Genomic DNA, 17,127 nt, shown 5'->3' with positions numbered 1-17,127 from the left:
TTTTACAGAAGCATCAGTATGATGGCATGATTCAGATTATTCATTTGATCATAGTAGATATATCGCCAGAAAATCGATACGCATCACCCTTGAATCGGCTATTTTTAATAAATGTAAAAAAAAAATACTAAAAATTAATTTTAATATTATTTTAATAGTTTTAACACGTGTCACACTCTGATTGACACATAATGTTTTATTATTATTATTTTTTGGCCGATACAAAACGATTCACTTGAGTATCAGTATCGGCCCCCCGATACAGCTGAATCGTTGGCCAAACGATTCAGGGCCGATGCCGATACTGACAACATTGCCCAGTGGGAGGTAATGAAGATAACTAGGGAACCCTCAAATGTCTAGCAACTCTCAACATTATAATGAACTGGCTAATGACATCCCCATTTTTCTTTTAACCAAACGAGGCCTAATTGCATCTCAGGTTCTCCAAACACGTCTAATATGCAACAAATTCTGCAGGAATTCTGATTTTATGCTGAAGGTTGTGTTTGGATACTGTTCGTGATCATTTCGGACGAGAGATGAGAATTGTTACTAGACCTACAGAACCATGCTTCCATTTGATTGCTTATCATTTTTCAAAAAGTCAAATGATTGGTTTAGAATTTTTTAGTGGAATAAAAGTATATATCACCAACGTAGTTGCACAACTACAATTCTTAGCAATGTACCAGTATTTATTTCTCTTCAATTTTTAATAATCCTCGCTACCCAAGTTTTTTTTTTCTTAAACAGCAAGTCTAGCTTGCACAACTGGGGTGGGGAGAATATATATATATATATATATATATATATATATATATATATATATATATATATATATATATAGCTTGCACAACTGTCTTTTTTTATGATGAGGAACCCTCGCCGAAGCGAGAAAAAAAATTGTGAGGCTCCACCTGGCCGTGCAACACCTGTGTGATTCAGTTTGTGGGCCCGTAATTGACATACTTTGTGGGGCCCAGCAATAAGCATCTTCCAAAGAGATGTGGAAGCAAATTTTTTCCTGGCTTACGTGATTGCACCTGATCCGCTTTGATGTTTTATATTATAGTGGGAAAAGGATATCGATTCATTCTCAAAATAACATAATATTATTACAAATGCATTTTACATATGAACATGCCCAGTTAGCTCATTCCAGTCAGCGTGCATAATGGATATCACTTGTACAAACAAACCACTCCATCCCAAAAAACAGAAAAACCAAGACGAGGAAAACGTTACATGCCAAACCAACGAAATTTGTCAATTTTTTGAAGTAGCATTTTGAATCTATACTGATCTGATGATATAGCTGACGAACACCTCCTGTCAGAGACAGTACCAGGAGAATGAAATACAAGGTCAAGCATTGGTTTAAAGAAAACAATGAAACTAATACTTTGAGCACAACACAGATCAATATCATCCAAAGAGCAGAGAAACTTTGTATGCAACATTTTGCAGTATATCAACTAGTGCAAGTTCTTAACAGGCTATGTAGAAATCATGCAGGACCAAGCAACATTAAGAATCAAACATGCTGCTCAAGTCAGAGATTGATTTCGGGAAAACACTTTCTCAGGTTGTTTACAAAAGAAAGCTTAATTCATCCACTTTCTCAAGTGCTTGCAAACTTGAGAAAGTGCAGGTTGAGAGAGTTCTGAAAAGTGTGAGAGTCGATGACTGCAAACTTGAGAAAGTGGGTCGCAGGTGGGCAAAGGGCATCTAAGAATGAATTTCTCACGAATGACAACACTTTCTCAGGTGGGTATCTAAGTTGCAAAAGTGCCCAAAGAAAAGGAAAACCATGAGGATGTCAACAACCACAGAAAGGCAGGTAAAAAGACATTACCAAGATACAAGAACCACCACTGATGTTATCCTATAAAACCCATAAAATTAACACCTCCATACAAAGATAGCAAATCAAGAATCAATGGACATGCTAAACAGAGAGCAGCACTGCATACTTAAAATTTAGCAGTTACTAATTTCTACTTGTGATATCTTCAATAATGTTCATAAACATTATCATAAGAAAAAATTAAAGTGAACTTAAAGTGAATAATATGGACGTTACTCGTATTTGTCTTGAAGATATTTGTGATTTACTTAGTCACGTTTTACACTTCTACAAACCTAGATGTCTATGCACTTTGAAAACTTGTGCTCATTAATAGTTGAATTTTGAAATTGTAAACCATAATTTACATACAATTGGCATAGTTGCACTTTCCACAGACGCATCTAAACCTACCAAAAGATGGCTTTATAGGATGAACAATTTGTTCATCCCTTTATTATAGGAAAAGCAGAAAGATCTGGATGTAATAGAAGAAACAGACTAGCGGCAAGGAAAAACTATGCAGCAACAGCATATAAGGATCATATTAAATAACCATTGCAATTTCCTTTCAAAAAGATTAAATCTCAGAACCTGGAAACAGGAATATACAGATGCAAACATTGTTGGCTTAAACAACCGTCAACAAAGAAGTCAAGAAGAAGTTTCAGCGAATTACCTAGAATCAATCTGAACAATCAAAACCCTTGGTTTATCTCTGAATTTGCATCTTTTGAAACTTCTTTACATGACAATCAAATATTGCCTGTCATTGTCTTTGGGACCCGCATACCAAACCCATGTTTTACTTTCTCAACACTGCACGGAAATAATGGAAATCATGGTCCCACATACAAAAAGAATGCTAAAAGCATCAGATCAGGAGCATTTTAATGAAATAAACTCCTCTTCGTAAATATGACAGACTGAAGAAAACAATAGACAGACAGGATCAAACAAGGTTGAAGAACAAGACAGGATCTCGATACAATGGAATTACTGCCTATGTCACCTTGGTACGGGTACGGGTACGAAGGGTACGACATGGCAATTCTAAAAAATGTAGGTATGGGGACACAGTTAAATATATACTAAAAAATATATATTATATATTGAAAATATATAATATAATATAATATAGGACACGGCAAATGCCATGTCCAGGTATCAGTACCTGTGTCGACACGGGTACGGCATCCTAAGTGCCGTGTCCTGGTTACATAGATTACTGCCCTTTCTATGTGTTGCAATATTCAAAGAGTCCAAGTTTTAAACATTCAGTGAAACCATAATACCATTTTTTTATAGTTAAGCTGCAACTGCTACCAGAAAATCTTCTATTTCATCATATGATAACTAAAATTCTGAACTAGGAAACTAACTGTATCTTGCTTGAGACTATTTGATTTAAATCTGAATCATGATTTTTTCCTTTCTCTTCCTTTGTCTATTTAGTAGGCAGGATAAGCCCCATATATTTTGAACTAAAGCCCCTTGGATGGGATAGTGTGACTTGCAGCATCAGCCCAGCTACTATATTTGACTGAATCTGAACCAAGTGGTTAAGGAGATACACTGATGAAGTAGGTACCCTCAATTAAGACTCAGAGCAAAGGCAATCTGGAATGTGGAAACATTAATGTCACTTCATGGTTAAGAGTAATAGAAATAGAAATAAATTATAGAGAAGAATGAGGAACAAACTCATGCACTCCCTCCAATAAAGTTAAATCAATCCATAACTGTTTGAATTATATAAATATTAAATTAATCTCCTCAAAAAGATTAAAGCTCATCTCTGGTCCCATCATCGAACAATAACCCAAAAAGTTGTACAAATTTTGAGAAACCTATTGGAACTTGAAAAGATGAGCTACCAAGAACCCAAAAGAGCTATAAAGTCATGCCTCCCACAATCAAACAGCATAAGACTCCAACAACAAAATATTCCCCATGAAATACAAACTAACCACACACCTTTCATCATTAAGTGGAGTCATAAAACAAACTTTTACACAACTTTAAATATTTTATTTTGAGAAATTATCGATACTACCATGAAATATGTATGATATTTTCTCATATGCCATTTAAGCACCATTTTTCAATCCTTCTTTTAGACTTTAAGATAACTTTCTACCTTTTTCAATAATATTGTAGGAATATGTGTTAAACAATAATTTAAAAGGCAATATCACAGTATCTTCAAAATATGCTATTTTAAGAAATTATTGATAGTATCATGAAATATGTGATATCTTTATGTTACATTTTTAAAAAATTTATATGCAATTTACACACATTCTTTTCAATCCACTTTTCTACCTTTTTCAGTACTATGTTGAAAATATTACTAAAATCTCTCTTTCCTTGTATTTTTGTGGTTTGAACATTTTTTAAGCTGAGATTTTCCTGATATATTCTCAAATTTCTAAAAATCCAGAAATATCTCAAGAAATGGGTATTCAAGTTCTGTACTCTAAATGGTGATCATTACTTTCGGCGGATACGAGGGTTTTCATACAGAACTCATCACTCCCATTGATTTCATAGCTAGCAACTATGGCTAAGTGAGAACAAATTAAGATAAATTGCAGAAGCCTCCAAATGCTGGGCCTCCTTGAATCGAGGACACAAGTAATAAAGTTTACATGTGCACATCATCAGTAAAACAGACACTGCTACTTGTGTCATCAGCACATGAATAGAAAAGAATACCAAGAAACCAACAAGAGCACTTAACTACAGACTCCACACAAACATATGAACTGAATGAGATGACGAGGAATGTGATTATGTGACAGTAATTAGACAACCAAAAAATGAATAAATGGGAATATTAAAAAGCTAATAAGATGGTTGTGGCAAACTTAAAACTGTAACCATAGGCAAAATCAGTTCCAAAAGAACTCAAGTACCCTGGTGCAGACAAGTAGGATTCTTCTTCTCCTATGCATTGATTTCTGTTTATTAATGCTTTAAAGTCCTATTGAAGATTTTCTAGAATTTGGAGTTGAAATAAATGGGGAAGGAGATTTGGAGAGAAAACTTAGGTAAATTTGCAGGTGGAAGCAAACAACTATCAGGACTTACTTTTCAAACAGCTATAGTAATAACTATTTTATTTTATCCGTGAAAACATTTGACGTTGCTTTAGAGAAGGGTGCAAGTCCAGAATGATGTATATTATAGGAATTATTAAAATTCTCTCTAAATTTTATTCACTGTTTATGTTAACTCCAAACATAACCCTGATGGGAACTTAACTCTCAGGTTCAATTTAGGGTGAACCATCAACATATCAGAAGAACCTCTATCACTAGTCTTAAGGTTTATGGACCCTTGGCAGTTTTCAGGTGTTTGGTTTGTATAACTACCATCAAACAACATGAACTTGTAGTCCATGTAAGTTGATTCTACAAAATCAATTTGGAAGGTGTCAATATAGTAGTTTGGCTTAAATTCAACTGCAACACTCGCACTCCAAAGCCGACTGTATTCTTCACGTGGATTTGCTTGACTCAAACCAATAAACTGTTCAGAAATTCAGAATACACAAAAAAGAGAAGAAAAATGTTTCTAACTAATAAACTACTCTATCTTCTATCTTCTTGAACAAAGAAAGAAATTTGGAAATGATTTAAGGAACCACATACGTTGGTGCAAGCTTGCCAAGGCAGTCCATCTCTTCACCAGTGACCTCATCAAACACTTTGCCAGTGATCTCAATAATATATGACTTGTCTCTTGTAATAGGTAGTCCCCTGCTAACAAGTAGATCCAAATCTTTCTGGTGAAGCTCTCTCCCATTGACAAAAACACCGGTATCTCCACCAGAGCAATCTTTCATCATGGGATAATTGAACTCTTCTATGAATGGCTGTAAATAATATGAACCTCCATCAAGATTCTCATAGAAGATTGACAACCAATAAATAAAAGGAGACAAGTTACAAGGTAAAACTGTTTGAGCTGAAACTTAAGCTCACAGGAATTATGCCAAGGCAAGGATGTCCCATAACACCCCAGAATCCAGCTCGCCCGTCATACCTGGATGATAACAGAAAAAAATAGTTTCACCATAAATTAGATAAGCAAATGGAACAAAGAAGGGAAAGTCAGATCTAGAAATTAATAGTGAAAAGATGATGGAAAAGATTCTTTCATCGATATGAAAAGCACATAAAGACAGGTTTATAGAGTGAAAAACTGAAAATTTTGCAGAAGTAGAGCAGGGAGAAGGTCTGAACGGCCAAATTGGGATCAGTAAAAAGGGCTTCCAACATGGAAAATGAACATCTTTACTTCCCAATCAGAAAGCCTGATAATGAATACAAGGTTGTACATAGGGCAAAAAAAATAGTTCACAACCAAGAGTCATGAAGCCCAAAAACCTCAAAGTCTTGATTGCAAGCAAGCATCCTAACTCCTACGCATATCTACAGCAGATTACAAGCAGGCCTCCAACAGCATGGTCCTGGGAAAATGTCTATTACACCATTCCAGTCCAACTATCATTTATTTTGCAGATAACATAGATTATCATTTCACATTTTATGCAAGACTGATTTGTCCCGAAGTTCAAAATCCATAGACTCAGAACAACCACGTCTCAAGATGCGTGTTTGAATGAGAAGTGAAGACGCAAATACATTAATGAATAAGTCAACCAAGCAGAAGCAAGAGAAAGAAAAAAAGAACATCCAATAATAAAAGGGCACCCAGGATAAAAAAGAATCATGGCCATACTTGAAGTCAGTAGTACAGACCTCTAATGGTTTTGAGTTTGAACATACAATTAAAAGGCATAGCTACATACATGCAAGGTCCTACTAAAGGATGGTCCCAGACTGATTCATTGTCAACTTTGCTAAAGCTCTATTTCAAGGGTATACCTTCCATTCAATAATGTTCAAGGATGAAAAGAGATGCTCTTTGTTCAAACATCATTCGAAAGGGGATTTTTGGGTTCTTCCTATGTCCCAGAGGGAGTGGGTAGTCAATGTTAATTGTAGGACAAAAAGTTGGTTTTTGTCCTAGGACCAAAAGCAGAGGGGTGGAATACCAAAAAGTGTATCAAAAATAATTGTTACCAACATAGATAGAAAGAACATGGACTAATGGAATTATGTGGTCGCACGTATGTGCGTGTGAGTGTGCATGCATGTGTGTGTGTGTGCAGAAAGGATTTCCGTGGAAAATGTCAAGGAAGCAACTTAGAAATTTGAACAGGAAACACCATGTCAAGAATGAGTATGCTTACCAGTAATCTCCAGGATGGATAGGACCAGCTTGCTTCTCAGCCTTCCTGACCAACTTCTCAGGTATAGGTTTGCCATTAACCGAAACATATGTCTTCTCGTTATCAGATGAATGAGTAACTCTTGAGAAGTCCCTAAAGCTCTTCTTTATAAGGTTTGCAAAGAATGACTCAGTCCCCTTCACACTTCTTTCAGTAGGTTCTTTTCTTCCCTCTACAAGATCGTGCGAGATCTCGAGGCTAGGATCCTTGGGTAATGAGAGCTCTATCTCAGTCGCTGCTGATGCTTCCCTGGCAGAATTCTGTTTAAAATCATTTGCGGATTTCTTTTTGGAAATGCCCTGTGAGGGATAGACCCTCTGCTCACCAGAACACTTACTCCGGCTCCCTTCAAGCTTAGAAAACATTTCATCAAGGGAAGAATGCCCAGAGTCCTCATGGGATGAAGAAGCTACTGCTGGTGAATCAGTGCCAGACTTAAATGATAGCTGGTTGAACAGCTTTCTATTTGGAGCAAGATTATCACGTCCTTCCCCATCCTGCGAGGCACTGGAGGATGAATATTCCGATTGCCCCTTCTCAGGTTCACTCAAGTCGGGCCTCTCTTCCATCTGATCGATGGGATGACTCAAGATGACTCCCTTCTGAGTCACGTTACGGTTTGACAAATAAGAAGGGAATGCAGGCTTACCATTTTCATAAGCTCCACGAAATAAAGGCATCTGCCCATGGGCACGATCTCGATCTAGAGGGTTACGCCGGCCACCAGACGAAGATACTATACGAGAAAATACTTCTTCCCTCGATTCACCAGGAGTACTACCAGCCTCTGAAGATGCATCCGCAGAGGAAACAAGCCTCTTGCCATCAAATGAAACCAGGATCGTCTTGGAACATGCCCCACACCGTAGCTTACAAGAACCTTCAGCCGTGGGGCAAAATTTCTTAGGTAGCTTAAGCACCTGCAAGCAATGACAACACGATATAAATGGAGCACCACCTCCAACAGGGAAGCATCCTCTTGTGTACCCCACTTCGTCTTGATCCCTTTGTGAGTGCCGGTTTTCCCTCCGAGCAACCTGTTCTGAATCAGTATATCCAGGCCTTCCATCAATGTCGTTGGACTGGTAAGAATTCAAGGGGGGAGGAGCACCCAAACCCATATAATCATGTATACCTCCAATCAGTGGAAAATCACCATCATCATGGTAATACATAGGACCCCCCACAAGTTTTGGAATCCTCTGATTGCAGAGAAGTCCAGATTGAACTTGTGGTGGAACATTAAATTGTCTGTAATAACAATTTGAACACGAGCAAACAGAACGCCTGTAGAACGATTCATTTGCATAAGGAATAACAGAATCAGGAACGTTCTCTGCATACCTTCCGGGAAAGTAAGTATTTTCATTTCTGCTGATCAAGCCACGCCCAGCCATCGACATATGTGGAAATTGAGCAGGTTGGTGGGTAGGCATTCTCAACAAGCGCAGCTCATCATGGGCATGTCTGTGGTGATTGAAAAGAGGAACGGCCATATGCTGCCTGCCCACCATCGTATGAGAAGGAGCATGGTGGGCATCAAAGTCAGGCAGATCGCGGCTATGGTGATACGGTCTCCGAATCGTGTCTTCGTGACGAGAATGCTCCCTCAAGTTCCTCACGGGACCGTATGAACCCTGCTGCGAACAATGGCGAGCCCTCCTCGCATTCGAAGGGATCCCATCGTTCGATAGCGACGGCATTTCAGAGATATCGCAGGATCTGGTGATCTGTTCCCTCAATTCATCAAGCTTCCTAAGAAGTTCCCTCCTGTCCTGCTCCAGGTGCTCTACTCTATCAGCCCCCACAAGGGATTGATCGAAGAAACGGTGGTTCTCGTAGCCATGAGCGTTCCCTTGGTGGTAATTCGACGGGCCTTCGTCGGGATACATCCGATACTTGACGCCATCATCAAGCAAAGGACGCGGCCTCAAACCAAGCTCGTCGTTCTCCCTCCGAAGCGGCGACACCCCAATTCGATCAACAGAACCCCATGTCAGACCCTTCCCTTTGGTCTGTGTGCCATCGATTTCCGACCGAACCCCTCCATCCATACTCGATTTCCGGTCGATTGCCGCTGAATTCTTCACAGGGGCGTCCATCGAATCCCCTGTTGCACTCCTGCGGGCGTTCCCCACCCCACTTCCGACCCCACTAGACCCAATTTCACTCCTCTCCGGCACGACCGATACCGGGCCGTAACTCTCTCCGACCATTGCTGGAGTATCTGTTTCGAAATCACCCTTGTCGTCTCGTTGAGCTTTATCGGCCACCAGAGTCACTAATTCAGGAGAAGAAGAAGAAGAAGAAGATGATGAAGAAGAACCATGAGTTCCATTCAAGCTGTGCTTACTATCATCCTCTTCAGTCTCTCCTCCGGCTTCATTAACCACATCACCCACAACTTCCTCGTTCGAAATCTCACCTACCACGTTTTGCTTCTCCTCGGAGACGTGAGAGGGTGAACTCTCGTTGACTGAAGTAGGTAGCTCCATTGGTATCCCCTCCTCCCTTCCATCCGAGCCGCTCTCCTCCTCCTTGAATTTCTGCTCCAAACTGGCCGCGTGCTTCTTCGCTGCGCTCAAACCAAATCCCAAATCAATCACCAACCACAAAGAAACAAAAGCAGAAAAACCGAAACAGAGGAGATGAAGAAGAACTCACACTGGAGGGTAGCACCGCATCCACCGCACTGATACACAGGGTAGTCGGCGAGCTCCGGGAGGAGGTTCTCGCACTTGGGGCAACGAACTAATCGAATTTTCGTTCCCTCCACCATATTATGAGATTATCTCACTCTCAGAGAGAGAAACGCGAAACGAGAATAAGGCTCTCAGTACGTGGTCACGACACTGCCCATTAGCAAGCATGGGTTTCAGCACTTCGAGAAAGAGCGAGAGAGAAAGAGAACGCGGAGAGGGCGAGCTAATAAAACCATGGTCCTCGAAATCAAGGAAGAACAATGATGATTTGGCGATGACAGGGGGAGGATAATAAACAACACCCGAAAGACGAGGAGGACGAGAAAAAGACGAGGAGCAGCTTCGGAGGAATTTCTAGGGGGCGTAGAAAGCAAAGTTGGAGTGAGAGAGAAGGGAAGACTGCGACCTCCCAAGTGAAAAAAAGGAGGTGGGGATTTCCGATGAGTTGCGGAAAAGAGAGAGAGAGAGAGAGGTGGTGGTTGGGGAGCGAGAAAGACGCAAAAGTCGTCCTTCATCATGACTCTCTGAACCAAGGACGACTACTTTTGCCCTCTCTCTCTCTCTCTCTCTCTCTCTCTCTGTATATATATATATGGTTAATTAATCAATCGGTTCATAATCCATACCATTTTCTTCTTCTTCAAATCATGATTAATCAAATCAACCTACAACCCAAATCAACACTCCCTCTCTCTCTCTCTCACTGGTTCTACATAATTCAACCCAAATCAGCATTCCCTCTCTCTCTCTCTCATTGGTTAATTAATTAATCTGTTCATAGTTCACACCGATCTTATTCTTCTTAACATGATTAGTCAAATCAATTTGAGCAGAACTCAATCCAAATCAAAATATGACTAATATTAGTCTTTTGTGGTATTAAAGGGAAGGTTGGAAGTTTGGAGGCAGGTACGAGCGAGACCGTTTTCATACTCTCCAAAGAAAAATTAAAGGGAGGCATTGGATGCTTCCTATTTATTTTATCAAAAGCAAAAACAGCAAAGTGAGTTCATAAAAAGAATTCATTCTTATATCAAGCGCCTAGGGACCAATCACGGGTGATCGATTTCACCATTTCTTTTTTTATCTGTTTGGTTTGCTTCATTCTCAGAGAATATTTCCCGGTGTGCTTTTTACGATACAATGACATGCATTTGTCATTCAATGTGAAAGCTCACACCACCTTGGTATCAATGGTCGGATATGGATCCTGATTGGATCCCCCCATGCATTTAAGATTTAAATTCTGTTAATAAACAGGTAGGGGTCTGCCTAACCCCAGCTTTCTCTCTCTAAAGAAAACTTATCAATTCCGGTATTTCTTTGCAAAAAATGCCTGACTTTTGGCTTATTTATAAATAGACACCTAAGTTTTGATATATTAATAATACATACCTAGTTAACAAAACAATTCTCAAAAGTTAAGGGCTTGTTTATAACATCTTAAAAGTTGTAAATTTTTTTTTTTTAAATATTTAAATTTTAAGAAAGAAAAATCTCTGTTCATGTTCAACTTTAATGCCGACTCACTTAACCAGGTGTGTGGAACCCTTGTAAGCACATCTTTCTCTTTCAAAAAAACTAGTTGTGGAGGTTACTCAAGGTGGTCCAACACACAAAGCCAGATTGGTCGCCATGAAAAGTAACAAGCTATTGGTTTGCAAGTTTCACTCCAAAACATGGGTCCATCTAAAGGCATGTTTTGTCACCAAAAGGAACCCAAATCTCAGACTAAAGTTTATTTATAACCCGCCCCGCACACACACACCCTCCAGTAACCGGGGGGTCGAGACGTTCTCACACGTTAAAAAAAATCAAGCTGAGTGGTAGACCCCGACTCCTCTCTCTCTCTCTCTCTCTTGATTAGGGCTTTTCAATTTAGTTTTGAATTAGGGTTTTTTATTTAGGATTTGAATTAAGGGTTTTTATTTAATTTTAATTTTAATTTAAATATAAAAAATAAGAGATTTCTTTGATTAGGGCTTTGAATAAAAAAAAAAATTAGAGATTTTTATATTTAGTTTGTTATTGTTTTTCTTTGATTTGATTACGGCTTTTTTTCTTTGATTAGAGTATGAATTAGTACTTTTTATATTTAATTTTATTGTTTATTTATGTTTTTTTTTGTAGCTTAGGATTTTTTGGCTTACGATTTAATTATAATTTATTTTCTTGCACTTTATTTATTTTTGAGTAAAAAAATTATAATTTAATATTTGAGTCTAAACAAACGGCTAAAGAAAAACAGTTGTTGAACATGTGTTTTGTATGTTCTATTCTACAGTTTTTTCTAATCTTGGACAAACAATCAAACACACTCTAAAGGTGTGTATCTGTGTGCCCCCACAAGTTGAACGCACAAACGCAATATTGGTGCATTCTATACATAGGGTTACTTAGCCTCCGCCACTGCTCTGTGCCCTCCTGAAAAAGTGGCCAACAGATACTCTCAGACAAAAAATTTGTTTTTTTTTGCTGGGGGCATGTGAACAGGACAGGAACTCTGTGCCCCCTTATCCTGTTCAATGACGTGCATGGACGTCTCGGCACTTCCTGTCCATGCGCGTCGTCGATTCAAACGCTCCCTAAAAAGACATATAGAGCACCAAGTTGAGGGCAGTTACGTAAATTGCCGAAAGTCTAAAAGCAAAAGCAAAAGCAAAAATTACAACGTAATCTCCGACTTTTTGGAAAGATCGGCGATTTTTTTTTTCCGTTTCCCGGTAAAGGGAAAGATTGGTCTTGTCTGTGTGAGTCTGACTGACATGAGATAAAGTCTCACAAAGGGACACCCTGTCCTCTGACTGTACGATCGGACCTGGTGGTTCCCACCCTACTGCACTGTCGTACTCTTCACCATCTCCTTGTATTGGACGATTATGTCCTCTTACTTCTTACTTTCACCTTCTTTTTCCCTCTTGTGACTTTTGGTTTTATTTGTTTACCGTTGGTCTTCCAAGTCAGACTCATCAGCTAATCAAGCCTCGACGCGTGGAACGGTTCGGTGTGTTGCTTCGTTGTTCGGCATTGATGTCTTTTGTGTCGTTCTGTCCACAGGTCAAGTTCATACCTAAAGCTCAAGTCCATGAAGTGATTTGAAGAAGAAATGGCAGTTTTGCTGAACTAAGATGAATTAGGGTAGGGGTGGCAGTGGACCCGGGGGAAGCGAGCCCACCCAGCCTCGCCCCGTTTGGATTGGAGATGAAGGACATGAAAAGGGGATGAAAGTTGAAATCAAAACCGGTGCGAAAATCGTGGTTGGGATGGACTTACACTTTTTCCCGCTCCGGCCCTGCCTCGCCCCATTTGGACCGGGGACGAAGGACATGAAATGAAGGTGGAGGTTAAAATCCAAACTTATGCAGGGATGGAGGTCTGGATTTTGAGATGAGATGGGAGTGGAGACCTTGTCCCCCGCCCGGGTCCACTGTCATCCTTAAGTAGCGGCTCTTCTTCTCAAAATGAGTGAGTGCGATGTGAAAGGGTTGGAAGTAAGGGGTGTCAATGGGTCTGGTTTATTGACCTGGACCAAATCTTATAGGGTCCGGGGTACGATGATAAATAAGAAGATCTGATTAAGACCTAGGTATAATTTGTGAGATTTTATACCACTCAGGTCCGACACGAGTTTCGATTAAGATTTACAAATTTTCAATGTAAAAATGATAAAAATATTATTTTATCATATATGGTCTAGGTCTGGTTCATGTAGTTGTTATTGAGTCCAAATATGATTTTTTTTTTATAATATACCCGATTAGACCTGAATCTGGACCTGATACCATACTCAAAAATTCAATTTACCTGGATCTAAATCAAACCCGACCCGTTGACACCCCTAGTTGGAAAGGGTCGTCCAGGTTGGATGGGTCATGTTCCTTTGCTTTTTCCTCTGGGAATGTCAGGGTGGGAAAAAAAAGTAACGGTAAGGATGCACATAAGTGTGTACAGGTGCCGAATTTATGAAAATGCATTTGTCAGGATGAGACGAGGATCACAATAAAAGCGGATCAGGTCCAAGAAGAGTTCTTTCCTTCATGAATATGAACGACACTTGGAGTCTTAGACGCTAATGAATGCCCCTGTTGCCCCCCCCCCCCTGTTTAGGATGATTTCTAGCCGTCCATTTTTGTATCGTTGATGTCGTTCATCAACATCGTGAATGGCATCTGAAATTTTTGAGGCCCTTATAGGTAAAGGCCATCCTTTTTTTTTTAGATGGTTTTTTGTTGTTGCTGTCTATTTTCATGATCAATGGCATCTAGAAAACTTTAATACATAAAAAAATAGTAAATAGGACATGTTTAACATCATCCAACGGTTAAATTTTGCTTTTAGAATTTAGATCTATGTAAATCAAGTGTGTACTAAAGTGGCCAGATTTGGGTTGGTTCTTTCTTTTTGAAAGGCAAAAAAAAAGATCGGATGAAGGCAGTACCAAGTCCGACTTAATCCAGTTTGTCCCAATAGGATTCGGATTCAAATGAAAAAATTAAAATCAAACCCAGACCTGACTAGCTTAAAACCTGGTATTTACAGTTAATCGGGTTAGGTTTCTAGTCGAACACAGGTTTTAGTCAAGTTCAGGTTTGGGTTTGAATGCAAAACTTAGTACCAAAACCGAATCCGATTATTGATCAGATCCAGATTTGGATACCAAACCCATATAACAGGCTCAGGTCGGGTGATGGTGGTACAATACCACGATAGAGGCGTTCATATTAATAGAGGTGTGCAATGGGCTGCCCAGCTGTGACTCGTCGGTGCAATTCCATGTCCGATAGGCAGGTAAGGTGCAATCACATTGCACAAATGCAATGTGTCATTGCAGTTGATCACCCTTCATCTGCTATTGTACAGATCAATGGTCATCAGGTGCCGCAGCACATTGCATTTGTACAATGTGATTGCACCTGATCCAGCCTCCTGGATAATGCACAGAAAGGGATTTTGCATGGAACAGTGTGGAACTATTCTTCACAAAAACCGGTCATATACATGTGCATACACATACACATGTATGTATTCCTTAACTTGAAAATTATCAATCATTTAGCTAATTTTTATTAAAAAATATATATATTTTTAAGTCAAAAGAAGGGGTGTAACTGGGTCAGGTATACCCGAAGGAAACCCATGCATGTCCCAAACTAATCAGCCACAAACCAACTTGATTTTGATAGATTCATGGTTTAGGGTTGGATTTAAAATCTAGAATAGTTAAAAAAACAAGTTAGTTCTGAATATGAAAAATATAGACTTGAAACCATTTACTCTCTCTCTCTCTCTCTTGTAGCTATGAGACCTACGCGCTAACCAACTGCGCGACAACCCCGAAATTGAGGGTCAGAGTTGCATGGTTGGCAAATGGTGATGATAATACATGATTTTTTCATATGAATGCATCAAATAAGTACAGAAATAACAGGTTCCTCTCGATCGAGATCGATGGATGCCAGTTTGATCAGCATAATTGCCTGCCAGCTATTACTTCCTATTTCTCCAGGCTGTATTCGACTGACATAGGCATTGGGGGGGTCATCGGCGATATGGGTTATAAGCGGTTGGCGGCAAACCAATATGTTCCTCTGCAGTCTAGATTCACCGAAGCTGAGATTTTAGATGCTATTAGCAGCCTCTCAGGATGGAAGGCCCCAGGCATTGATGGTTTTCACGTAGACTTCTTCAAAGTTTTTTGGCCAATTGTTAAAGCTGACCTGATCCAGTTGTTCGATGAATTTTATCGTAGTGCCAGGCTGCCTAAACCATACCATGTGACAGTCATTTCTTTGATTCCTAAAAGGCAAGGGGTGTCAGACATATCCAACTTCAGGCCGATTTCGGTGATGGGCGCTCTGTATCGCATTATATCTAAGGTGTTGGTTAACCGGTTGCGCGCTGTCATTGATCAACTTGTCTCTCTGAATCAGGGGGCTTTTATTCCAGGTAGAAGTGTGCAAGGGTCATTTATTTGTGCAACTGAGCTTCTTCACTCTTTGCAGTCGACTGGAGCACCGTACTTGTTAAAATTGGATTTTCACAAGGCTTATGATAGTCTGGCATATGATTTTTTGTTTGAATCTCTAACAAATATGGGGTTCGACAACCGGTTTATTGCATGGGTTAAGGAGCTGGTCACGAAATCAGTGTCGTCGGTGTGCATCAACGGAATGAGAGGGAAAAAATTCAAGTTGGCTAGAGGCGTGCGACAGGGTTGTCCCCTAGCCCCCATCCTCTTTAATATCGCGGCAGAGGGTTTACCTATTCTCATGAAAAGGGCAGAACAAGCAGGCTTCTTGAATCCGTTGGGCATTCCTGGCTTTGTTGGTCACACAATTCAATATGCAGATGATACTTTAATATTTGGTCATGCGAATGTTAATCAAATGTCTAGGTTGTGCTTCATTATTAAAATATTCGCTGCAATTTCTGGCCTTCGCCTGAACGAGAGTAAGTGCGCTCTGGTCTTACTCAATGCTGACCCTCTTCTCCAATCGGCTGCTGCAAGGATCTTCAACTGCCCGATATCCGACCTTCCTGTTAATTTCTTGGGTCTATCATTGCACTCACTGCAGCCATCGAGAACTTCGTCTTGGACGAATACTATAGAGCGGGTGCAAGGGAGATTGCAGTCTTGGAAGGCCCGATATTTATCCTTTGCGGGACGATTGACGCTCATTCGCCATGTTTTGGCCAGATTACCAGATTTTCGTATGAGCATGTCCATTATACCGACGACAGTAGAACGAACGATTAACCGTTTGCTTTCGCACTTTCTTTGGTCTGGGAATGTGTCTCAAAAAAAGTACCCACTGGTTTCTTGGCAGCAGATCGTTCTCCCGAAGCAGCGAGGCGGCTTGGAGATTCCGGCTCTGAGAAAGAGAAGCATCGTGTTAGTCTTGAAGTGGGCTTGGGTCACTTCCACATCTCCATCTTCTTGGGCTATGTTTGTTAGGGAAAAATATGGTAGTTTACCTGACTCCCTTCTTTCGACGCCCAGTTCAGTGTGTCATTCGTCCCTCTGGTTGGAGTGGCGGAAAACACTTCGCTCCTTCAGTGACAGGGATCTTAGGCTTGGCCATTGCCGCCCGTGGCTTTATTGGGCCATGGCGAGCGGAGATAGGTTCTCAATTAAGCAAGTTTACTATTCCTTGTTGTCATCCGGGATGGATTGGTTTTCCATTGATTGTATATGGGGTAAGGGGCCCGCTCCAAGGGCAAAGGCATTGGCGTGGTTAGTGGCTCTGGATCGTGTTCAAATCTAGATTAATGTC

General features: G+C 40.1%; 1 protein-coding gene across 1 annotated transcript; it reads right to left on the bottom strand.

Moving 5' to 3' along the window:
• Positions 1-1,099: 1,099 nt before the first annotated feature.
• LOC149820057 (uncharacterized) lies at positions 1,100-10,264 on the bottom strand. The gene is made up of 6 exons (XM_089983889.1): positions 9,816-10,264; positions 7,113-9,726; positions 5,839-5,899; positions 5,506-5,729; positions 2,529-2,668; positions 1,100-1,332 (listed from the first exon to the last, which is right to left on the bottom strand). The coding sequence occupies exons 1-5, from the start codon at positions 9,928-9,930 to the stop codon at positions 2,605-2,607; spliced, it is 3,078 nt and encodes a 1,025-aa protein (XP_089840015.1). The 5' UTR covers positions 9,931-10,264; the 3' UTR covers positions 1,100-1,332; positions 2,529-2,604.
• Positions 10,265-17,127: the final 6,863 nt, after the last annotated feature.

The sequence above is a fragment of the Nuphar pumila genome, chromosome 12, assembly GCF_984573655.1.
Source record: "Nuphar pumila chromosome 12, dmNupPumi1.hap1.1, whole genome shotgun sequence".
Classification (NCBI taxonomy): Eukaryota; Viridiplantae; Streptophyta; class Magnoliopsida; order Nymphaeales; family Nymphaeaceae; genus Nuphar; species Nuphar pumila.
Note: the sequence above shows the minus strand (reverse complement) of the source record. Positions and strands in the feature narration are given on the sequence as shown.